General features: G+C 45.4%; 2 protein-coding genes across 3 annotated transcripts in view; both read right to left on the bottom strand.

Annotated features, from left to right (window-relative positions):
* The window catches only part of RTF2 (replication termination factor 2), a 35,003-nt gene extending 33,743 nt beyond the window's left edge, over positions 1-1,260 (bottom strand). The window contains exon 1 of the mRNA XM_075438988.1: positions 1,131-1,260. Coding sequence (XP_075295103.1) covers positions 1,131-1,199 — 69 coding nt within the window. The 5' untranslated portion in view covers positions 1,200-1,260. The remainder of the gene's footprint in view (positions 1-1,130) is intronic.
* A 2,210-nt stretch (positions 1,261-3,470) lies between these two features.
* Positions 3,471-23,633, bottom strand: CASS4 (Cas scaffold protein family member 4). Of its 2 annotated transcripts, XM_075439003.1 has the most exons (7): positions 23,564-23,633; positions 14,030-14,458; positions 10,868-10,972; positions 9,375-9,524; positions 6,356-7,687; positions 5,443-5,502; positions 3,471-4,714 (listed from the first exon to the last, which is right to left on the bottom strand). In XM_075439003.1, the coding sequence occupies exons 1-7, from the start codon at positions 23,573-23,575 to the stop codon at positions 4,301-4,303; spliced, it is 2,502 nt and encodes an 833-aa protein (XP_075295118.1). In that variant the 5' UTR covers positions 23,576-23,633; the 3' UTR covers positions 3,471-4,300. The 2 variants fall into 2 exon arrangements, with proteins under 2 accessions (XP_075295118.1, XP_075295119.1); XM_075439004.1 differs by lacking the exon at positions 5,443-5,502.
* Positions 23,634-25,398: the final 1,765 nt, after the last annotated feature.

Here is a 25,398-nt window from a genome sequence, read left to right as displayed (position 1 = left end):
AATTATTCATGATTTTAGAATATATTTTATATTTGCAAATTAATTAAACAGCAAATCAGGTAATACTTGAAGCATTAATCAAATACCCAGGTATCTTACCAAACCTACTTTCTGCATTCAAGTTAGTCTGTAAAATAATTTTAGCAAAACCTTTTAGCAAAATTCTTGACCAGTTTCAAGGGTCTACCTCTATCTATTGAACACATTTCTACATCTTGGGCCTTGGGACCTATCTTCCTAACTCCAACTCTGTTTTCTTACTTTCTCCCACTTCCATCTGCCCCCTCCCTCTTTACTCTTTTTTGTTCTTCACATATTCTCTACTACCCTCTTTGCTGTAGTTCTACATCTCACCCCTGCTTGGGTCAAATACCAGTTCCACTCCCTGTAAGGAACAGGATAACAAGAAAAACAAACATGGGAATGTCAAGATGCCACCTAAACCTCCAGTCTAAAAACATTAACTTTATGACACATTAGGCTGTAAAGAAAGGGGGAGGTTCACAGCTACTCTGATAGTAAGGTGTGAGGAGGAAACAGAATTTATTTACTTATTTTACATTATCAAGTGTAATTTGTCTAAGTTTTCTGCCACTTGCTATAAGATTTTTCATGATTTTCACTCACCTACCCACGCATATGATGCCACTGTGCATCGCAATACCCTGACGCACCCTAAAAAGAACACCCAAGCAACACTGAGAACGCAAGCAGGCGGAACGCAGAAACGGCCGCATCCAACACCACCAACAGTGTGGCCGCACTGCTAAACGATCTACCAAAAGCACTGCCAGTAGACACCGCACCCCCAGGAGAAGGAGGCCCCAAAGCCCCTCCCGTCCCGCGGAAGGCCTCACGCCCCGCACCCCCCCCCCTTCGCCCCAGGAGGCAGCGGGATCTGCACCCTGCCCGGTGCCGCGCAGAAGAGCGCTCTCCACGCAGCCAGCACCAGCAGAGCCAGGCCCGGCCCGCAGGCACCGCGAGACGGCCAGGACCGACCCGGCCTCGGCGAGGCCTCTCAGCGGGGCCTCTCCCCGGCCAGGCCGCTGGCCCGAGGGAACCAGGCGCACGCAGCCAGCCCGACAGCGCCCGGCCGCGCTCCCCGCTGCCCTCAAGCAGCCCTCTCCAACCTTCACGGCTTTGCGGGGTCCCTTGACCAGCTCGTGCCGCTTGGGAATGGTGCCGCCATCGCAACCCATCGCGCTCCTCGCACCGCCACGCTTCCGGGTCCGCTTCCCTCCCGACTGGCTACAGCACTTCCGGAGGAGTAAAGCGCTTCCGGCGTGCCCTGAGTGCGTCATAGCAGCTCCATAGCAACCAGCCGGCTGGGGGCGAGGCTACAGGCGCAACGGCGGGAGGGGCGGGGCGGGGCGGGGCGGTCCATCGGGCCGGGGCCGGAGGGGCGCGGAACGTGCCACCGCGCGCAGGGGGTTCCGCAGCGCCCCCGCCAGGCGGCGGAGCGGCACAGCCGGCATCCCTCCCTTGCAGCCGCCCCGCGGCGGTGGAGCAGGTTGCCTCCGTTTATGTGAGGAGCCCCCACCCCCGACACCCATTTCGGCCGATTTATGGCCGTTACGGTGTTCCCGGGCTGGGCCGGGGCCGGGCCGCGGCTGCTCCCCGCTGGGGAGGCGGCCCTCGCCCTTCCCTCTGCCCGCCCTGCGCGGCAGGGGGGCCGGGGCGGGTTAGGGACGCTTGGTGGTGCCAGGAGTGAATTTAATACAAAACGTACAAAGCCAACGTGAAATGAGGCATTTCAGTGTGCAAACAGCAATATTTACAGCTGTCGGTGTTTAAATAACGGTAACAAAGTGGCAAGCGGCGGTCGGACAGGGGCAGGTGGCGGAGCTGGCAGTGTCCGCAGGCATGGCGAGCGCGGTCGCAGCGTGGACGGCCCGTAACTACTGATAGAATCGCAGAATCATTAAGTTGGAAAAGAGCTCTGAGATCATCGAGTCCAAACGTCAACCCCACACCACCACACCTGCTAAACCATGTCCTGAAGTGCCATATCTGCACGTTTTTTGAGCCCCTCCAGGGATGGTGACACCACCATCTCCCTGGGCAGCCTGTGCCAATGCCTGACCGCTCTTTCTGTAAAGAAATTTTTCCTAATATCCAACCTAAACCGCCCCTGACACAACTTGAGGCCATTGCCTCTCGTCCTATCGCTAGATAGTTGGGAGGAGAGACCAACGCCTGCCTCACTACACCCTCCTTTCCGGTAGGTGTAGAAAGCGATAAGGTCTCCCCTCAGTCTCCTCCAGAGTGAACAGCCCCAGCTCTCTCAGCCACTCCTCATCAGACTTGTTCTCCAGACCCCTCACCAGCCTCGCTGCCCTTCTCTGGACACGCTCCAGCAACTTGATGACCTCCTTGTACTGAGGGGCCCAAAGCTGAACACAGGATTCTAGGTGCGGCCTCACCAGTGCCGAGTACAGAGGCACGATCACCTCCCTGCTCTTGCTGGCCACACCATTCCTGATCCAAGCCAGGATGCCCTTGGCCTTCTTGGCCACCTGGGCACACTGCTGGCTCATGTTCAGCCAGCTGTCGACCAGCACCCCCAGGTCCTTTTCTGCTGGGTAGCTTTCCAGCCACTCCTCCCCAAGCCTGTAGCGTTGCGTGGGGTTGTTGTGACCCAAGGGCAGGACCCGGCCTTTGACCTTGTTGAACCTCATACAGCTGGCCTTGGCCTATCGATCCAGCCTGTCCAGATCCCTCTGCAGAGCCTTCCTACCCTCGAGCAGATCGACACTCCCACCCAGCTTGGTGTCATCTGTGAACTTACTGAGGGAGCACTCAATCCCCTCATCCAGATCATTGATAAAGATGTTAGATAAGACCGGACCCAAAACTGAGCCCTGGGAAACACCACTCGTGATCAGCCACCAGCTGGATTGAAGTCCATTCACCACCACTCTCTGCGCTCAGCCATTCAGCCAGTTCTTTGTCCAGTGAAGAGTAAACCCATCCAGACCACGGGCAGCTAGTTTCTGCAGGAGGATGCTGTGGGGAACATTGTCAAAGGCCTTTACTAAAGTCCAGGTAGATGACGTCCACAGCCTTACCTTCATCCACCAGACGGGTCACCTGGTCATAGAAGTAGATCAGGTTGGTCAAGCAGGACCTGCCTTTCATGAACCCATGCTGGCTGGGCCTGATCCCCTGGTTGTCCTTCACATGCTCACAGTACTCACCCAATTAACTGTCCGTTTTTGGGGCAAAGACACAGGTATAATGCTGCCGAGAAAGGCCAGACTTTGAAATTTCAGATAAAAACTTTAAAATAAATTAATTAGGAAAAATACAAATAACGCCAGCGTACAAACAGGCTGCCTGGGGGATTACAGGGCCTTCATCATTGTATTTCAACTCCAGCCAATTTGGAATTAAATTTAATGGGAGGCGGCACGGGCCAGTCCCAGAGCCAGCGCCGGTGCTCTGGGTGCCCAGCAAGAAATCCCCTCGCGTTTTCAGTTTGTGGGAAGAGCTTCTCCAAAGCCTCGGCACATTTAGTGGCTGAACCCAATTCTGTTTCAGTTGGAGCAGTGCTCTGGCCAGCTTCACGCTGTGACGGAGGACGATGGCTGAGGTGCGCTGCCCACTGATTTATCGGGAACCAGGACTCCTCCAAGTCAGTTTTTCTTCTGTGCTCAGGTACCAGCTGGAGCATTTCCCATTAACATCTAGGCTAGGTGTAGTACCTGCTAGATTTTGTCCTGTAATACATTCATCACAGTTGTACATTAAAAACAAAAATTAGCTTTGCATCTGTTTAAACAAAAAAAAAAAATTGTAATTACAAATTTTTAAGTAAAGTCCTCAAGAAACAATTGATGATGGGATATCATAACAACTTACAGAACATTGTGTGGCAGAATTTAAAGAGAGATTTTACATACCTGAATATAAAAAAAAAATGGGGGAAATATATTTATCTGACCTATACAGAAATTAAAAAATAAGAAATCAATCAGATAATAAAATAATTTTGCTCTAATACACAGCAAACATTCCTGCCCAGCCACTAAGATGATTATATTTCCAGGCAGGATCTGAACAAGGGAGAAGAAAGTACAGATTTAATTCTACAACTCCTCTTCTGCATCTGCTGTTGTGTGGGTCTTCTTCACCTGCTAAAAGCGCAGCAGCATGCAGGGAACTGCCTGGCAGGAGCTCTGAGGGGTGACTGAGAGCTGGTGTTGCTGAGCTGCGTTTGCTCCCCTTGGCTGCCACACAACCAAGGAGCGAAGAGAGAATCAGAACAATGGAGAATTTGTAAAAGCAGCCAATTTGTCTTTCATTCCATCATTGCTCTAAACTGCTGGGTGTACTTCGACAGCTCCTCGGTTTGCTCCTGAAGTTCCCTCATGGCATCTGCGTTTGGATATTGTATTGCAGCATTTTTGGTGGCGAGAGCCAGATTCTTCAAGAGGCTGCAAAACCAGCTGCTGCTGTGGAGAATGTCGTTCCGAGCATCCCTTTCTTGAGTTTCCTGGCAGAGAGAATCCACTAGCTTTTGTCCCACCATAATGATCAATTTGCTGTGGGATATGAAGACTTCGGGTGGCTGGTTGTTGCTCAGACTATTAGTAAATACACCAATTGCCTTGTGAATTGCACTGAAATACAGCTTACAGTGTTCTGGGAGAGTGATTTTCTTTGCAGAGTCCTGCTTGCTTTGAATTACAGTCTTTTTTGCAGATGGCAAAACCTGGAAAAGGGTTAAAAAAAAAAATAGACTCAGCTTGGTGGCACACTGACTGTTTCTTCACTTGCTCTACCCTATATTCTTCATGTGTTTCTTCACTTACAGGGAGTTTTGTTAGTTAATAGTCTCCAAATTTCCCCAGCCCACGAGTCTTTTATAATCATTTCTCTTTCCGTAAAGTACTGGACTTCAAAGTGGTATTTTCTCCCAATTGCCTTTTTTCCCTCAACACATTTCACTGGACACGATTTTAATAATGGATAGCCCACAAAGTGCTGTAGCTGAACATCAATCCTTTCTACAGTCTGGACTTCAGGCTTTCAGATAGTACAGAACGTTCAGACTTGGTCTTTAATGGTGCTGACTTCGCGAGGGTTATGAATGATTAAAACTGTACAATAACAAGAGAGTCAATCCTTCTACCACTGCATTGTAAGATATTTTGAAATACTAACTCTCACAGCCTTATACCAAATGATACACAAAGGCAAGCAGATAAATAGTATGACTTTAAATTGGAGTGGTTTGTTACATTTGAGGAACATAAATGTTTTGCACAGGTTTTCAGCAGTAATTCTAAGAACTAGTTCAGGAAAATGAACTATGAGAAAACAAATAGATCTCAATGTATAGATACATGTGTCCAAATGTGAATTATTTTGAATTTTAGCAAGCACAGAAATCAGGAACTAGAAGTCCTTGTAAGTAATAGTTTTCAAAATCAGAAATACCTTTGGTTTTGAATCTGTACTCTTCTTTGCTACTTCTTTACCTGAAATGATTTTCTGTGCCTATTACAAATCAAAATGAAAGCAAAGTTGAAATTGTTTACATAAAATATTTAAATATAAAGGTGTTTTTCTTTTATTTCAGGGGGAAACAACTACTTCCTATACAGCCTTCATGTTATGGATAACAGTGGTACATTTATTAGAAGCAGCTGTAGGTTTTTTCCTACTAAAAATTTAGTGCCTGATCCTGCAAGATCCAAGACTGAAATCAGCATCAACAAAACATCTCCTAAATTCTAAGGACAAGCCAGCATTTATTTGGGAAAGCAAGAGAGTTATATTCTTAGTAGGCATTTCAGTAATTCTAAGGAGAATGATTCTAACAAACATCCAAAATTATTCTAACAAATGAATTTGATAATTCACAGTAAGAGTTTAATTTGTTAAATCAAAATTTTATACGAAAGCATGCTTTCCAGTACACCTCAAGTTAGAAAGTTAACATCTCTTGTATAGTCATGCCAAAGTCAAACAAACAAAAAAAATGTACTAGGGCAAGGAGAGAACTACTAGTTAAAAGAGAAGAAACAAATTGCTAACCCCCCGCTAAAAGCTGTCTCGCAAATTAATTTAAACGGGCAAGCTAAAAATCTTTTCTCAGTGCTGGCTGGCTGGCTGCCTGCCTGCCTGCCTGGGTAGATTCTCAGATGCCAGTTCTCTTTATTGCTTAAAATTACTGATGATTCTACATGTGCCGTCTAGCACTCTAACAAAATCCTGAATTCACATAAAGTCTGGAAAATAGGAAGTAGTGCAAACTGAACTTGGCACTAATGCAAAGACAAAATACTGCTAATAGCTTAGTATCTGCAGACAATTGAGAGTATATGTATTAAAATCCAGTTATACTAACCTGTAACTGAACATAATCACAGTTCTCAGTGGCATTTTCTTTTGGTTTGTCAGAAGAGACCTGACTTTGGTTGGGTTTCCCAGGAGTATTTCTCTGAAGTGAGTCTATTTCTCTTCTTGGCACTATGATTTGTTTTGCCATTTTGTATTCTGGGTTCACTTCTGATTGCTTCCTTTCTTTCTCCTTCTCATTCTTTCTGAAGAGGAGCTTTCCATTGGCAATGATGATAGATACAAACCTCTTGATATCATCTGGAATTGTGCGGGCTACCATAACAAAGCGATCAAGGTCATCTGGGTTGTTCTGAGGTTTCCTGAGGACCAAAGCCTCTAGTGACCATTTGCAGTTGTTTAAAGCTTCTCTTGTTTCTGTTAAAATTTTGGATGAGTTCATAAGAATTTCTAGCTGTTTTTTAATTCTGGCCTGAAGGTTGTTATCAGTGAGGTGAGAGGCATTCACCTTTATGACTTGAGCAAAGGCCAAGAATTCTCCCAGTGACACTTTTATGTGATCGACTGCTCTATGGATTTCTTCAATGCTTTTCTCTAGGTGTTCCTGTAATCTCCATTTACTACTCACAAAGATCATTAAACTTGCAACTGAGCTGGATACACCATGCTGCAACCTAGTCAGTGTCTCTGTGGCTACGTCAAGGTCCAGTTTAATTTCTTTGGCAGGCTCTTCTGATGATGACATAGAAGAAGGCTCAGCAGAAGAGTCTGAGGAAGTAGAGAGTGTGCTGCTTCTGCTGTCCACACTAGAAACAGATAATCTGTCTTGTTCTAATTTTGCATCTCTTGAGAGCTGTGGAGGAGCACTGTGTGGTTGGTCTCCAGAACAACTGCTGCTTTCTTCCATCTCTTTCTTGGACTGCACAACAGTGGGCAAACCTTTTGGAATATCATAAACATTCTCTTCAGAGATCTGGTTCTCAGCCTTTGGAGCCAGGACACTTGGGGCTACATCACAGCTACCGTTTTGTGGCAAAAGGAGCACGTCCCGTGAGGATGGAACATCGTAAAGATGGATATCCGGAAATGTTAATTTCCGTTGTGCTGGTGGAACATCATATAATTGTGGATTTACAACTTTGGCTTCAGTATTTGTTGTTAGCGCATTGTACCTGGCTGGTGGTATATCGTACAGCACCTGGTTCTCCAAGGAATGGCCAGAAGGGTTTTGTTTTAATCCTGTTTTTTCAGGTGATACTGGAATATCATAAATCCATTCTGACTTTCGAGGATTTGGCAAGGTATTGTAATGGCCCCAGCACTTTTTCTGAGGTGCATTTTCTGAAACATCACTTTCTCTTTTGGGAGGGACATCATATAACTGCAACAGAGCACACAGGATTTACAAACCATGTTTCCACACAAGAAATGAGAAACAAAACTGAATTCTCAGAGCATGTAAATGTATGCAGATCCAGTAATGTCAATGGAACTGCACTACAAAAAGGCTAGCCCATAATTTTTATTTTCTTTCTAAAATGCACAAGCTGCACATCCAAAGGTTAAAATATTTTGAGCACAGGTGATTAAATGATAAGCAGCTTCCCCAGCCAGTGAAAACTGGAGGCTTTTCCCTGGCTCCTTTGGGGTGGGAAACTCATGGTTTTCTGGAATGGCTACATGAAAAGTGAAATGCCAGATTATTAGTAGGCAACGTTAAACACTCAGTTTTACAGAATGAAGGAGATAAGATTTTATTAGTCCCTGTGTAAGAAAAGACTTGATATTCTAGTATCCCCATCCACATTTATAGGCATACCTGACAAAAAATACCCCCACCAACAGACCAACTGTCCATTCTGAAATAACTGCAATGAGTTTACATTTTTTACTTGATACAGGTTTGCTCAGATGGATATAGATCTTGCCCAATGCCTTAAAAATATACGTGTGCACAGCTGAAGTGTATAAGCTGAAAAACACGAATGCAAGACCACTTCTTGTGTAAGAAAATCCAGACTAATACTAACGGGCACTTCAGGAGAGATCATACCTGGATGCCTCACAAGCACGAAACACAAACATGAGGGAGTGCAAGGAGCTAGAGGAGTGTGCAGCAACAACAAACAACTGAAGGTACTGCTATGTAATGAAAATTTTAGAAAGAACCGGCCAGGTCAGGCTTCCCCATTTGCAGAAAATGTGCTTGAGCGGGGCAGCTGAGACAAGGGTCTCAGACCAAAGCCCATGAACAAACAATTCTAAGAAAATTTGCTTTTGGAAACAACGATAAACCATGTCTCCAAAAGGAAATCTGCTCCCAGGCTGCTGCAGCTGGTCGGCACAATTGCTAACAGCCATGAAGATGCCAGAAATGCCAGCTTCGATGAGCAGTGGCTCATATGCCAGCATCCCAGTTCTGGGCAGCACCAGTCCTACTGTCAGCCCTGGGGCTGGGTGCTAAGGAGCCTGTCAAAATTCTCTTGGATCCTGAAACGGCTCAGGAAACCTGAAGTATCTGGCACTCCACTAATAAAGAGTTTCCATCGAGGCATTTTATTTGTCATGAGTTTCCTATCAGCCCTTTCTTCAAGGATGGTCCTTGTCAAATGGTGGGGGAGAGATGGGAAGCCTGCCCCCCTCAAGGCTGCCCGCAAAGCCAGGTGTGCTTCGTTCCCAGAATAGGTGGCAGGAAAGTGCTGCGTGGATTGGAACAGTTAGTTTCTATCTGCTTAAATATTACAAACAACCAGACATTCAGAAATGTAGGGTATTGAATTTGCTTTTCACACTGTCATAAAAAGAAAAGGCAAGCGATCTTGTTGCCTGCAGTCTAATTAGCAAACGCAAAGGCAGTGGTAGTCCTCATCCTGACAGGTACCCTGGCTATCCAGGGGCCAGGTGGTAGTTGTCCCTTTAACGTGAAGGACAAAATACTGCACTGAAGATGTGCTGGTCTCATCCCCGCAATCCTCACCTGCAAGCACAGCCCAAGGGAGGTTCAGCACACATGCCCAGCATCATAGCAGTGAGAGATTATTCTCTTGTGTCCAAGGAATCTTACTTACGTTGCCCGTTGGTGAGTTTTTCTGGATAACAGCTCCTGCCTTTTCTGGGCTGGACGGGATGTTGTAAAGCTGCTTCTGCTCTTCCTGGAAACACTCGGTGGATCCAACCAGCACAGAGCCCTTCCGTGCGGTGGGCGGAGTGGCACCACTCTTATCAAAGAGAAAAAAAACCCAGAGTGACTTCAATCCTTTTTAGAGCCCACTGAAGACTTCAGTGGAGTCAAAGGCTTTCAGGCCATATACTGGGTAGCTCCTAGTCTGGACAGCATGGGTCAAACTCAGCCTGCCGGAGAGGTGCTGAAGCAGCTGGTGGGAAGGGTGGGAGGCACTAGGTGGCACCGGGCAGCCGCCAGCTACACGCCTGGCTTTGGGTCTGAGCAGGGAGCACCCCACTCACACAAAGTGGGTAACACACAGAATCACAGAGTGGTAGGGGTTGGAAGGGACCTCTGGCGATCATCTAGTCCAACCCCCCTGCCAAAGCAGGGTCACCTAAAGCAGGGTGCACAGGACTGCGTCCAGGTAGGCTTTAAATATCTCCAGAGAAGGAGACTCCACAACCCCTCTGGGCAGGCTGTTCCGGTACTCAGTCACTCTCAAAGTAAAGAAATTTTTCCTCATGGAAAAGAAGTTTGTGGGTAACGTGATAGCAGGTAAATCAAAGTGGGCTCAACCCTGCACTACCAGGTGCTGCCAACGAGGGAAGGATGCTCAGGGAGGCTCCATGGATGTGCTCCAGTCCCACAAACACCTTCGCGTGGTAGGTGATGGGCTGGGGCCTGGCCTCTGTCCCATCCTGGTGACCTGCATAGGCTGCAGCGAGAAGTAGAGGAGATGTGGTGACATTCATTCTCCCCAGGGAAGCATGGTATCAAGAGCAAGATCATGTCCCAAGACACTGCAGTGGTAGATGCAATCGCTGTGTTGCCCTTACCCTGAGTGCATCATGGTTACATGATCTAAGCCCTTGCATTTTCTTGCCCAGGAGGTGGGCGGTGTGGGTGACATTCAGTTTCCTTTTCTACAGGCACTAGTGACCTTCCTGTAAACATCTTGAAATCTTCCCAATCAAATGACAAAGCACATTTCCTGATGGATAAACCAAGGCAGAGAGGTGGACACTCTGATACTAAGAAGTCATCTGTGCCCCAGAACTCAGTAATGGTAAAATTGAAAGTCCTTATTAGAAACGTACCAGATTTCACAGGATCACAGAATGGTAGCGGTTGGAAGGGACGTCTGGGGATCAGCTAGTCCAACCCCCCCGCTAAAGCAGGTTCACCTAGAGCAGGCTGCACAGGACCTTGATTCAAGATGCTTTTCTCTAGATGTCTAACAAATTCACAAAAGAACCGCTTTAGGTTTTGAACTTCCCTAAAAATAGATGGTCTTCTGCCAAATTTTACAAAAAGCAAACACTAGAATTTACCTTAAAATCTATTCTGAGATCCTACAGGGTCCCAGCTGCAGGGGGGCACCGTGGCAGGACTCACCTGCGTGAGCAAGGACTCCCGGCGCTGTGTGGATGGAACATCGTACACCTCGCTCCTGATGTTTGGGACTGACGCCCAACATGCCCTCGGGAGAGTAAGCAGGTGCTTAGAGGGGCAGAAAAAACAATAATGAGAAAGCTGCAGTGAGCAGTAAGCTCAGGACATCTTTAAAAACTCAATTAGTTGAACAGGCCACTGTTAGAGTAATCACTCTTAAGTGATTAAAAACCTCTCAGCTTTTCACTGCTGGTGATAGACAGGAACAGACCTTTACTAACCAAGGGAGAGAAAGGATTTGGAGAAAATCCAGCTTCAGTTATCGCTTAAATCTTTAGACGGCCCAAAAGCAGAACCACTGAAAAAAGCAAGCAGGGGAATTTCTACTTCTCCAGTCTCACAGAGCCAGGAGGTCAAGCCATATTTAGTGGGAGTAAGAGCAGCAGAAATGTGCAGGCTGAGGTGCATTATGGTGCAGTTATGAAACACTGGCTCATCTGGAAGGAGTAAGCATAGTTACCTTGGTGTCCAGTCCAGCTCCATAAGCAGCGAAGGCTGATACAGGAATGACATTATTTAGGTCAATTACAGACTAATTCTCCTGTTTGCTTAAAACATCATTTTAAGAGCTACGACCAGATCTGTGGGACAATTAGTTAAGATAAATATGAATGTTGGGAAATAACTTTTTTTTTAAATCAACCCCAGAAACTTGGTGTGTTCATTTAGCATGGGTTTAGCCTGGCTCTCTGCAGCTGGTTTACAAATGGAGTAATGTAAACTACTGAGCCACAGAAACACCACTGTGTTACAATAAATTATTTAAAATTGAGGTAGTGTTCTCCATCATGTGAGTGAGTGCTGTAGTGACTAAATTTAGGAGAAATATGGTAGAGGAACAAACTCCAACTTTACAACTGCTTGCTTTGTCTTTGTGGAAGCTCTTAGCTCTCATCTGAAGAAAGAGAATGGTGAGCAAACACAAATCCCTTTGGGCCCTGAGATACAAGCCACCTTGCTTGCAAACAGAGGCAGAAAAGAGGAGACTTCCCTGAGTAGAAAGGGTAAAAGATAAGTGGTATCAAAGCCATCCTTAGCCCTGGTCTGTTTTCAGATGGACAAATCTTACTCAGTATAGAGCAAAAAGGAAACTCACTGAATATCATATTGTGCTACCGGTTAGAGAACAAATTAATCTCAGTTACAATAAAGCAAGAAGATGCCCCTGTGTATTAGGCAACAAATAAAGAAATGACAAGGCTTTTCTACAGGGTGAAAGCACACAGGCTTTGAGGTATTTTGTTTTGTTCTATTGCTTTCAATCAGCTCCCTCAAAGGCTTACAGTGGCTTTACCCAGCTGCTCAGAGGACAGCTGAGCATGCCAGGAACTTTGCCAGTTGTCCCACAGGATCTGCGCGGGGCGGCCCGGAGTGCTGCAGCTCGTTCTGCCCCAGCACGGGCTATTTCACGCCGAGCCTCCCCGTGCGTGTGCGTACGGCTTGCGACCGCCGCGGTGCAGTTGGTGTGGCGACAGCTGCGATGTTGTGCAAGAGGCAGCTTGGGCAAATCTCAACGTCCAAATAATAAAAGCAGGCTTAGACTTTTTTTTTTCCTTATTCTGTTAGAGTAAACAAGGCTTAGGTATATAAACTCATGAAGTGACAGAGACGGGAATAGCCGAGGAGCTCTGCTGTTGGACCATTCATACAGATAAAAATTCAGCCTGATTTGGCGGCACAACATGGAAAAATTTGTATCAAACTCACATTCAATTTGCAAATGCCTTCTTTGGGGTTAGGTATGTGGAGAACTCAGATCACCACGAGTGCAAAAGGGTCTTTTGTAGCTATTACTCAATTTGAGCTTGCAGTTATGGTAACTGTACACAAAGGATGAATATGCAGCTGCACTGCTGAAAATTAGGTTTCAGGCACCAGAGGTGCACTGAGTTTGTTTGTTTTCCAGCACCCATTTGCCAGACAGAAGGAACCAGCCCCTCGGATTCCATACCATGACATTCAGCACAGTGGGATGAAAGCTGGCCGACTGAGTCCCATAAACCACATGATCATTAAACCAGCCCAAAAGGCTATATAGTTCAGGGCTGAAATTCTTTCCTTTTCCGATTAACATTTCTAATGTGATTTTCAATAAAGAGCCACTCAGGGCTGAAGAGCTCGTGGGACTGAACAACAGCTTGCAGTTGAACTCCCTCTCCACCTGATCCATTTATGTTTTATTATAAAAGATTCCCCAACCATCTTAGGCTGAAGAAAGCACAAGTTTTTGATGTTAAGACACTTGATGCAACATTTAGTCAAATTGCATGTTCCATGCACATATTCTATTTGAATGCCCAACGCAAGGAGCAGGGAGAAGGAAGGGCCAGGCCAGGCAGCTGCAATGAACCCCTGGCAAGCCAGGTTTGCAGTCCCCCTCCGTTACTGGGGGGACTGGTGGCTGTTCTCACCCCATACACCCTGGGCACTGTCTCAGCAGCAGCAGAAACAGGCTAGGAGAGAAATGGATTGAGGCCACACAACCAAACCTTGTGCCCTCTAGCACGTCTAAACTAGGTGCTGCTCCTCTGCGCAAGTGTAGTGACAACCTGGAGTAGCAGAAGAGAGAGGCAGCGGTGCTCTGAGCGTGCTGAGGCACTGGAAACAGAAGAACTAGACCAAAGGCAGCAACCACTCAGCAAAGAGTGATTTTATAATTTTATTATGAATCCTCTTCCTGTGCAGATGGATGCAAAGACCCCACATGAGCAGAGGACTCTGGATGGATGCATGCTGTAGACCAGAGGAGAAAGTTCTGTGTCTTGTTATTTTAACTTTGGGGGAGGTTTGTAAATAATTTCTAGATTCTTCCAAACAAATGGTATATTCTTTTCTTCTTGCCCTATTTTACAGCTGCTTTAAACTGTCAAAAATGTGAGGGACTACAGAATATAGAGACTCTCATCTGTTGCCCAGAGCAGCATTTATCACATAATGCTATAAACTGTAGTAGAATTGATAGGAGTTTCCTAAACACTATTTATTTGAATAGCTTTGCTGCAAATTCCACTGAAATGTTCAGGCCAACAGCCTTTTTATTTTCCCACTCCATACAATGGCTTTAATAATAACATTTGTTACTTTTATAGCTGCTTATATTCTTACCTGGTTTGTTGAGCTTTGGGTCCTTTCACTGAGCAGCTGTGCAGCCAAGGCTGGTACCTGGTATATCCCTTGGGCGGGTAGAGCAGAGACCCGAGCTGGAGATTTAACCCACCCCTCCATCTTCTCATAGGCAGACGACAACACGGTAGGCTTGGGGATGGAGGGAACCTGGTAGATATTTTGTTGGCCCACTGGCGACTCTGCGGAGCCGCTCCGGGTGGACAGAGGCAGCAGGAGAGCCTGAGAGGCGGCGAGGAGCTGGAGGCGGTTAGCAGGGGCCAGGCCCTGCCTGCCGTGGAGGGAGCACTTCCACCAGCCCTCGCTGCCGATGACGTTCTGGTCCAGAACCGTCAGGATGTCTCCTTTGCGGAAGGCCAGCTCATCCGAGCACTCTGCTTTGTTGTCGTATAGCGCCTTTGCCAAGGTATTCTGGAGAGAGAAAAAACCTGGGCAGTGCTCTATTACACCAACAAAAATAGTAATTAGTTTCTGGTTTGGTGTTTATCTCTGCCTTAATTTCATTGTAATTTAAGTCCACAGCTTCATTCACATTAAACAACATTTCTCAGAGCATTTGTTTCAGAGTATTATTAAATGTTTGCAGCCTGTGTCTCCTATATTCAGTGCAGTAAAGAAATAGATAATAATAATAATAATACTGTGGTAAGTTTCTTCACCATCTTCGCCCCTGAAGTTCTTACAGGGCATTGTTAATGTTCATTACTTGGACTTTATGAACATCCCTATGTGAAAAAAGTTATTTTTTCCACTGGCATTCTGTGAACTCTGTCAGAAGCTGCAGAGAAAATTTTTGATTTGCATTTTTCATCAACCATCTTGATATAAAACTCGTGACTCCCTGCCTGCTACCTAATTTATCTGAGGACTTCAGATGCACATGGGAAAGGCTAATTATTTCTCACCTGGGTAAAAAAAAAAAAATTGCTTATTTTCCTTTAATCCCCGCCCCCAGCCCCAAGAGCCTCATGAAGCCAGACCTCTTGGTAGCATCAGCACAAAGAGGGGGAGTAAGTGCCCAGTGGTATCAGCAGCGGCAGCGATATGCTGAAGAGCAGTGTGGGCTGCGGTACTTCTGAAGCTCTGGATTCCAGCTCGCTGTGCCCATGTCCACCCAGACTGGAGAGCTGGACTCTGCTGGTTCAGAGCATCCCAGGCTAATGATTTGTGCGACACATTAGCTCAGGGAAAAATCCAGCTGTGCACACAGTGACACCAAACAAACAGCTCTGCTGGCTGCTGAGTCTTCACAGCAGGTCAGTGTGCTCCTGAGCTTATCCCCAGGTAGGCACACCCAAAACAGCGTCTGTGTTTCTCTCCATCAGGCAGACATCACCTGTATCTGAATACTCTGTCTCCAGTGTATCTTTCAGTGTCTTCATACAGTGCTTTTAATGTCATTTTTCAGACAAGAAACCAAGGAAGAATAGAGTACGTGACTTTTCTAAGATCACAGAAAAATCTGTGAGATGGCAAATATTCATATTTCCCAGCTTCTTCACCACCGGGCAGCCCTATGTGTCTTGGATGAAGCCTGTAAGTTTCTGGCAGTTGTGAGTGTGTAGGTCATCACATTTTATTTTTAGCATATTTATTTTGAGCATTTGCTTATTCAATACAAGATGACTGTTAAGAGCATGAAAAGTAGTAGCAGCAGGTAGCTTTATCTACCCAAGGCATTTGTGCAAAGGGTAGAGCATGCTGCGGATGTAGTGTTTTTCAGCACAATGTACCATTCGCTTTCAGCTTTAAAATGAGACAGACTGCTTCCCAGTCAGTGGGACACTGGCTGTCTTCAGCATTAGTTTCTTACCAGAAAGTGCAAGTAATGTCCAAAGAGATAGTACCCAAATAGGAAACGTGATGCCTTGTGTTTTTGTCCAGAGCATTTGCTGTAAAGCAACAGCTGGTTTGAAGTTGCAGCAGAAGAAAACCAATTTGTCAGCTCAGCTGATGAAAGTGGCCTGTTGTTAGCAGCACACATTTCTTCATCAGAGTGGCCATGAACAATGGCCTTTTTATCATACGTGGGCTTGTCCATCAACAGCTGCCAGAAATGGACAACAGTCCCATTCACCTTCTGTCATAGTCTGGCTAAAACAGTCATCTTGCCTTGAACATAGGAGCCCACTTTCTGTTTGGGCAGTGCCAAATGCTCTGAACCACCTGTGCTGAAGTCAGGCCTTGAGGAATCCCACCGCAGAGCACAGCCCGGCATGGGCTTGGGCTTCATATAATGTTGTGGCAATTCTAAAAAAACCAAACCAAACCAAAGACAACCCCCCCCCCCCAAAAAAAAAAAAAAAATCCAGAAAACCCAACAGTCAACTTTTCCTATTATTCAGTCAGCAGCACTTCTAGATCTGGCTTAACATTTGATCCCTTCTTGCTGGCCACCGTACGGACACACTGAGAGACAGACCCTCTTCTTCAGGCCTGAGGAGGACGGGCAGAGGCACAGCTTTTGCAAACAGGCAACTGAACTGTGAGGAGCCTTATCGAGGCGCACACAGGAAATCAGTGGCAGAGCCAGGAAGCCTGAGCTCAGGAACTGAGCCCCTGCCTAGTGCAGTCGACAACAAGACCGTCCTTCCCAGTTGCACCAACACGAATAAGAGGAAAATTTAGTTCACAGTGTGGTTTTAAAAGGCATCTAAAAGTTGACTTTTCCCCAGCTAATTCTTTCTTGTGGAAACAGCATACTAAACACATTGGTGGGCCTAAGTCTTTAGTTAATTATGCATGAAACTACACAAGTCTAATTTAAAATCTCATTTGTTTTAAGAGTAGATATGCTGAATTTCACTAGGGCAGAATTTGGCTGGTACACATCAATGAGAATTTCTGCAAATAATTACTATAGACTATAGCCTAAGCTATGTGAAGGGAGGAAGTACTCTTCCCATCAGTGTTACTACAGCAACAATAAAATGTGACTGCTGCACGTATTAGCAGGAGAAATAATTCCAACTACTCTTTCATCTCTTTTCCTAGATATTGCTAGGTCTGCTGGGATGCAAAATAGAGCGAAACGAGAGAACAACCAGGTCAGCAAAAGCAACAGGGAGGTCTGAGCTCCATTCAGCAGCAAAGGTATGCCACAGAAAGGTGGCCAAAACTCAGCTGACCAGCATTCCATTTGGCAAAGGCAGGTGAATATATTCAGGGTACCCACACTGAATGACAAGTTAAATGTTAAACTCGCACCATGAAAGCCACAAACCTGTTCAACAGAGGGGTCTCTGCTTGAAGCACAGCACACATTCCTCTGGTTTTGCCAATAAAGCTGTGCAAACATCCAAGGGTGAGTAGCCCATGGCGAGATACCAATTCAAAGCAGAACGCAGTGGTTCACATTTTGAAAGGTGGGTTCCGATCTGTGGAGCTCAAATTAGGGCAAGTGGGCTCACATCTGTAGGCAACGCAAATACCCAGAAACCTTTGATATCATCTCAGTTGCAAGCCAAGCAGGGGACTAAAAAAAATTATAGGAAAACATGGAAAACCTGACCTAGCTAGAACAAAAAATGTGTTTATAGATCACCTGTAGGGCTGGAATAAAAAATTTTAAGACCTTAGAGAAATGATGGAGACAAGCCCCAAAGTCCAGACTGTACAACATGAATGCATTGGAAGATTGTCAAACCTCTGCAGGTCGGAGGAGCTCTCAAACAGGAGAAGGAAAAAAAGAAAAAGAAAAAAAATAAGAAAGAAAAGTAAAAGTTCTTCCACCTAAGGCAGTGCTAAATGAAATTTCAAGTTTCAAGACACATGGTCAGTACTACAGAGCTGGAGAGCAAATCTTTTCCATCCACTCTCAGTTTCAGCATTGCGTATGTGCACAGCAACATCATTCATTTTTCATTATTTTCTTTCAGGAGTACCAGCCCATCACTGGCACAACAGGCCAGCCACTGGTACAGGTACAATTCCAGGTGACAGTGAAAGGCATTAGTGTTCTAAATGGCTTGCAGCCCTTGGTGACATTTTTCAGTATATTTTAAAAAGAGTAGAGAAACTTAGCAAAGTGTTTTAATGAAGATTTCTTGTCCTTTTAAATTGTAACTAGTCTCCGAAGGAATTTATAAAAGGTAGAAACATGTAACAGTATATTAGTAATTTCTAACTAGCAAACTACAGGAAGGTCCCATGCGAAACTCTTTCAAAAGACAGCCTCCTGTTGCAGTGCAATACGAGCATGCAAACAACAAAAAAATCCAAATCACTAAGACAAAACAAAAATCCCCCACAACATCTTCCCTGAACAGACTCTTCTGTGTATTTTCAGTGCCCACAGCCTGGCAGAAAGTTGCAGCAATACACTGAAAAACCAACACAAGCAGCACCACACCACTGAAGTAACTAATTTCTGCTGAATTCCAATCTCCCAAAAAACACAGATGGAGGAAAATTTTCACAAGGTGTAAAAACAACAGGTCAAACAGATCTGCCTTTATATTTTGCTCTTCTCCTTTGCTCCTTTATTTACAGGACTATTAAGTCTGTTTTATTTCTTGTTTCCAAGCTTTCCGGTTGCTCACCCAGCCTCTCAGGACCTGATCACACCAGGGCTGGTATGGAAGAGACTTGTGAAGCATTTCTTTCATGCAGTGTTATCACCAAAGGAATGTAGGCAATACTGTTCATATAAGCTCTATTGGTTTTTAGGAGCCCCAGATGCAGATTCAACAAGTATTAGCCCAGGTTGCTGAACCAGGTGCTGAAGATCAGTCTAACGCTGGTGAACAAACTGTAACAAACCCACAGCAATGCCTAGCATCACAGGTGCTGATGTGTTTAGCTATTTCATAGGATACACTTAAAAGCAAGCATTGAACTAGCTGGCTTTGGTACTGGAAACGGCTGTAGTTCTGGCAGCAAAGAGCTTGCTGTAGGTTAGCTGATGTTCTAGTGGAGTTTGAGGTGGTACTGAACCCCTCAGTGCTAGAAAAACCTGCTGGAGCCACTGAGCTAAGTCAGTTACAAAAGATGTGTTGGTTATGTTCATGTTCCACTGAGATTAAACCCCTAGCAATACTCCCAGGAGGAGGGTATGGCCATGCCAAGTAAACCTATGCACAGCGGGGTTGGGTGAGAAGCTGCCACTCTCCCGTCTGCACCCTGACCAGCATCCAGCCCACAGCCAGCTCTGCAGCGCAGCATCCCACTGGCTCCGTCTGCTCGTGTGAAGAAATAGAGTTACTGAGAAGCCACTGGATGCCAGATCTGTTCCAATTTGCTTTCCCAAGAAATCAGATTTTTTGAGACACTTTTAAGAGAACTCATCCCAGCCAATTGATTTGGTGATCCCAATAACAGTAGGAACAATTTTATAGACAGAAGTTACAGGAGGTTTACGGCAGGCGAGTGCTTGATCCAACAGCACGGATAGACTTGGTAGACCTTAGCTATCTCCAGTTACGTGGAGCGAGGTTATTTGTAGTACAGGCTCTGGCTCATCTGTTGTAGGGCTGTTTGTCAGAAATCGGGCCCTATCTACACTTTCAGCTCTCTAGGACATATGTAAAGAATCACTGTGGCAGCCCCTTTCTCTCATGTAAGCAGAAGCATCTCTGACCTGCTATTAACTATAAACAAGTCCTGCATTCCCAGGATCGCAGAGACCTTACGGGATGCTTAGCTAGAAGGAAGCTGTGCTTCGGGGCCAATGGGATCTGCATTTTTTCTTTATTGCCAGAGGAGCGGAAACTGGCTGTCTAACACTATCATCCACCAAATGCCATCTACGGCCAGCTGTGTATAGTTCTTCCTTACTTTACGTGATCTTGTTAATGTGTCCTTACAATAACCAACTTGTAAGAAGTACTAAAGCAACACAGATGAGATCAAAGTGTTTTTCCTTCTTTGACATTTGTTGCTTCTTCCCTGTCAGCCCATCAGCAGCCCTGAAAAAAACATCTCCCAAGACAAAGAACATCTTAAAAGCCAGTTCATCGCCCCATGAGAAAGTGCCTCGGCAGACAGCGCTGTTTCTCTTCTCTCACTGAGCACATTTTAGCTAGATGATGACAGAGCACAGAGGAAGAAAACTGTGTTGTGTCCTCTGCAACCTCTTCCTGAGACACCGTTCTCCTCCATACAGAGTCTGTGGCCTCGTTAGAGCGATGTAAATTAGTCACATATATTGAGCCAACCATACTGAATGGATTTACTGTATAAGACCTCTTGATAACACAGGTTCCGTTAACTTTGGTATGAAGAAAAGTTCTTGTGTAGCTGGAAGTGTGTTCCTTTCACTGGATTGTAGGCCAGGTGTTAAGATAGTAACTCTCCCTACAAATCTGACTTTTCACATCTTCATAGTTTGTGTATCCTTACCCAGCAACGCTCCGGCCACAAAACCTAACAGCCCTTGGGAGTCTGCAGAATGAAAGCTGTTAACTCATGTTTATTAATAAAGAGAGGGAAAACTTAATGAAGAGTCAGTCAAGCTAATAATTGGACAAAATTGTATCACTCTATAATATAAAATTCTATAACCTCAAAAAGGGAGTACTCGCATCGACTGCCATCTGTGCTCTATATACACAATAAATATCTGTGCTAAGGCAACCCCCCCCACACTATTACTAAGATCTCCTGATCCCTCTGCTATCCGAATCCCTGTCCTCAGCCTATAGCACTAGGCAACAGAAAAACGCCACCCTCCTAAAACATAGGCGAATGTTGCTAGAAAAATCCTTCACGATTATCAAATGATAATTTGAGCATCTTGCCTGCAAGTCTGCTAAAATAATTTCTGTACCCCTCCTTCCCCACTCAGTTTGTATTTGGAAACTCTAGTTCACTACTCTGTACTATTTCATGTGATACGTAGGTACTGTAGTACTTCACAGCATTTCAAATGAAAAAAAGAGATAGTTTTAATCTATTGTCTTACATTTGCTTCTTAAAAAAATACCCTGTTGAAATAACCTAAAAATAGAGATAGCATTAATCACAGGACTTTCTTTTGTCGATGAAGATAAATATTTTTCAGCTGCATTTTGCCCGTAAAAAAAAATACATTTGTAAGCACTCTTAATGCAGGAAAATGCAACTTAAAATACGTGAGGAGAAGGAACAGATCCAACTAAAGGCAGAGAGCAGCGTTTGCTAAACAGTTCGGTTCATGCATCAATGACACCCTCTGACATGTTTACAGAATGCTTTCCAGTTAATCTCTTCACCTCTGAACAAAGCCGAAGACATAAACACGCACCATTGCCCCCTGAGCTGGGAACACGCTTCCCAGAGAAGTCCCTTTTAAATGGCAGGCCAAGCTGAGTCCATGTCAGTTTTGCCCAGTTCAGTTCACTGTAGACAAAGTTCCCATGGCCAACATACACAGGAGAAAGAAGAATTTACCTCCAATGCTCAGATTTTTCTCTACAAGCATCTGCCTTCCTTCTAGCCAGGGGCCTCGCAGGTCCCACTTGCTGTCTAACTTCTTCTGTGACTTGCAGAAGGTGCTTCTGTGTCATTTTTTGTCCGTGTGTTTTGGAGAATGAGTGTTCTTGTTATACAGAAGTTTTGGATCTTTTTGTACAAGCTTCAGCATGGAATGAATGTCAGGTCTTGCTTTTATTGCCTATTCCAGGAGTAACTGATTTTTGAAGGGTGGAAGCAGGTACTAATCATCATTTTAAATCCTGAATGGTCAAATTTTTAAATTCTGAGTGGTTTAAACTTCAGGCAGAAGCATTTAGATGGAAGTTGTGTAGCTTCACATTAGTCAGTGTTGCAGAGGTGGGAATTACAAGTTGGTGCTGTTAATTTCCCTAAACTCTCTTTTCTCCACAAGTTTAGTTAATCAAATTCCAGCTGTTTTAAAACCAAGAGAAAAGCCCCATTGCTTTCACTGCGATCAGGGTTTCATTCCCATTCACTGGATTTTTGAAAGTGTGGTCTTACGCCCAAGTTCAAGGAAAAATAAACTTCCATTTCCTGATATTTAATATACTGAGTATGTATGTATTTCTGGGTTTTGTTTCCTCCTACTGTCAAAAGGGTTTTGCCCATATACATCAAATTACTTCACTGTTTTGACTTTTCTAAACTTTTTAGTATCTTAATTACATTTTACTACAACATTTAGTTCCAAACTTGGATTTAAAGATACAGAAAAGTCTGACGAGTTTTCTCCTTCTGCCTCCAAAGCAACAGATGCTTAAGAGAGACCCATCAGAGCAGGGTCCTTGCTCTCCTTCCTCCACCTGCCCAGGGAACAGCCAAGAAATTCCCAGGGCAGGTTGTCAGGAGCAAACTGCACATTTTTCGTTTGCAGTGACTGCCGTGTGCTCTTCCTCCTGGGTGGTGAAGCACGACAGAACGCTGTCCCCACACCCATCCCATCGGACCCGCGGCGGGGCTTCTGCCAGTGGCCGGCGGGGCAGCATGCGAAGAGGCAGGGGCTCAGGGGTGGGTGTGCTCTGGTTCATAATGAATCAGCGGTGACACCACAGCTCCCAAACGCTTCCGCTTTCTCCAGCTCTCTCACTGCAATTATCTGTCCAAAAACTTTAATTCTATTTTAAGACCACCGTTTTGGACAATGTTGGGTTTATCTGAAATTTTGACATTGGTTTTAACATGGTTTTTCACTGGCCCTTATCACTATCGTGCATCCCCGCTCCCGTGAGGCAGCTGCACGCTGCCCCCTCCCCTGTCATTAACACCAGGCACACGGTGACCTGCCCCGAGTCACCGCTGCCAGCGCCCAGCTGTAATGTCAGGCTGAAAGATTCACTTCGTTTCACAGCCAAAGAAATTCTGCTTAGCACAAAGCAAGCTAATGCTAGGCATCTGCATGTGCTGGAAGTCTGGGCAAAAGCATTAACCTATGGCTATAAAATGGACTTGATCCATCCACGTATTCCCTTCCTCCTACAGCAGAGCAGTATTTCCTAAAAACGAACCCTGCCACCACTCCTTTCCTCTTCTGAGCTTCAGTTCTCCTTGCAAAGAGCGCTGCAGGCCGGGGTCAGTCGTTACCCTCGAGTGCACAGACTTTCCCAAGCTCACAGAACTCATACTGAAATTACGCGACATTTTCTTCATCAGAGTGACTCAAGCTGTCAAAACTTTTCCGTGACCCATTTTCTAGGAATCAGTGTAAAAAAATATCATCTCTTTTGAGAGAATGTATAACTCAAGCATTAATCATTTAAGCTCATTATTTCCAAGAAAATATAGGAAGGAAGGGGTATGTGAATGGCCAGCCAGGGTCACTCCTGGCAATAAGGCATATTATTGCCTAACACACATGGTACAAAACCTTACCCTTCTTAACCAGACTGCTGATCTTGACAAAGCACTTTTTTCAGATTAACTTGGATTGTATTTTAAAAATTAAGACCACGTGCTCTGTTAGTAACATGCAAACAAGATCACTAGCATGCTTTGAGAAGCAGCTCTGACAGATGCAGGTTTTACACTCTATGTGCTTCCACTGCAAGTGAAATAAGCAAAGTCATTAAATTAGCTGCGACAGAAATAAAATAACCTAGTACTTACATTGACCTTCATGTTGTTGTTGTCTCCTATTTCCCTGTTACTCCATCACCTAAGGAGGAGGACGGGATCTCCCCCAGCCCTTTCTATCCCAGTCCAGCCCGGCAGACGAGGCCGGCGCAGTGGAGGGTCTGGCTGGGAGCCTGCAGAGCAGATACCCAGCCTCCTTCCACCTCCTGCTGCAGTCACTGGGAGCCCCAGAGGACAGCAGCTATTGGGAATGAAGGGAGCTAATCACGTAGCAAAATTATCTCCACGGTGCAACTGGCCTGCAGCTGCTGCTGCTAATGAGGGCCTGGTGCAGGGGACACAGATGTCCCTCCCGCAGAGACCCCTGGGAAACGCCCTTTCTGCTCTGCGACTGCATCTCAACAGGGAAACCCAGGGCACGGGGATGGACCTGAAAGCAAGGATTGGATCTTAAAGCATTTTGGCAGCATCATTTTTTACTCCTGTTTTATTGAACTTAAGAGTGTTTTGATAATTGAAATTTTGATGGTTTGAAATTTTCACGTTCAGGTCTCTAGAAAATGGAACAGATCTTCGTAGTTATGGAAATTACTGCAAAATAATCACACTCTTCAGAGGCAGAAAACCTCAGGAGAAAAGCTAAACATTAACTGCAGCTGAAGGGTTTTGTTTCTTTGATTATTTTTAAGAATTCTTTACTATTATTAAATAAGTGTTATTTAAAATTATCCATGGTTGCTACTTGCTCAGCAACAGCTCTGCCCAGGTTATGCTTATGCAAATGCACAGGTTTCACTGCTTTGTAGTTGTGAATATCTTGGGGTTTGCAAACTTTTACTCGTTTTGCCTTTGTACGCGCTGCCTTTTCTCTGGCAAAAGTCTTTTCCTTCCTCTTTCGACGGTAGCTTCAAGATGAAATTAGACACTCACTCCCAAACCCACAATCACGTCACTAGAAAAGCCATGTGTCTTGGACAGAGAATGCTGAATTGAAAATGCTTTCTCAACAAAATCTGCACCTCTGGGCTGGGGCTAGGAGCAGGCACGCAGCGAACCCAACGCTGTTGTTGTCTGAGTGGGAAAGAATTCCTGGCACAAAGCAGCTTATTTGAATGCCTTTTTTTTTTTTTTTTAACAGCACAAACAGCAGTTTCGCTGGTTTGAATGCTCCACATGGAAGATAAGGAACAGCCCTTCGCTTACTACCCTGGAATTTTTCAGGAGCCACCAGCATTTGAAATGATCCAGAAATACAGGCAGCAATGCCACAGCTTGTGGCCACAGAACTGCTTTCAAATACATGTTCTCTTGAATGAATCCCAGCCAAGATCCCTGCCACGCCAGGGCAGGGACCCCCAAGAACTGTGCCCATGGGTGACCCACGCCGGGGCAGGGATGGGGGCACAGAGGACTGGAGAGAAACAGGCAGTAATCACAGAGCAGCAGCAGCCAGAGCTTTTCCCCAGCCCCAACCTTCACCCCCCTGGGTAAAGAACCCTGATCTTGTGACAACACTGTGTCCCCACCACCTCCTTGCAGGGCCTGGGGTGGACTGAGTGTCCCCCGCAGAACAATGAGGCAAGCTGAGACTAGGAAGGGGGAGGAAAGGTATTTGCTTAAGTGCTTGCTTAATTGATCACAGTTTATTCTTTCTCAGTCACCCGAATCAGCGATCAGAAGTTTGTGTTAACTGGAAGCAAATTATATGAGGTGAAAATTTCCTGGGTCGAGACCATTTTGTCCATGGCAGAGGTAAAGATTTACCTCTAAGATTTCCCCAGGAAAGCTGGGCATTGAGTCCACCTCCACCCGACTGCGCCCCTGAGAATGTCCCCAAATTTGTTGTCTGAGGCCCAGGAAAACGGAGA

This window comes from Opisthocomus hoazin, chromosome 18 (genome assembly GCF_030867145.1).
Source record: "Opisthocomus hoazin isolate bOpiHoa1 chromosome 18, bOpiHoa1.hap1, whole genome shotgun sequence".
NCBI lineage: Eukaryota > Metazoa > Chordata > Aves > Opisthocomiformes > Opisthocomidae > Opisthocomus > Opisthocomus hoazin.
Note: the sequence above shows the minus strand (reverse complement) of the source record. Positions and strands in the feature narration are given on the sequence as shown.

Excerpts from the sequence above, each read along its gene's own strand:
- CASS4 (XM_075439003.1), bottom strand. Across the intron at positions 10,973-14,029 it reads CCCAAAGCTCAACAAACCAG|CACCTGCTTACTCTCCCGAG; the intron begins GTAAGAATATAA and ends TGCCCCTCTAAG. Across the intron at positions 4,715-5,442 it reads GTACAGATTCAAAACCAAAG|GTTTTGCCATCTGCAAAAAA; the intron begins GTATTTCTGATT and ends ACCCTTTTCCAG.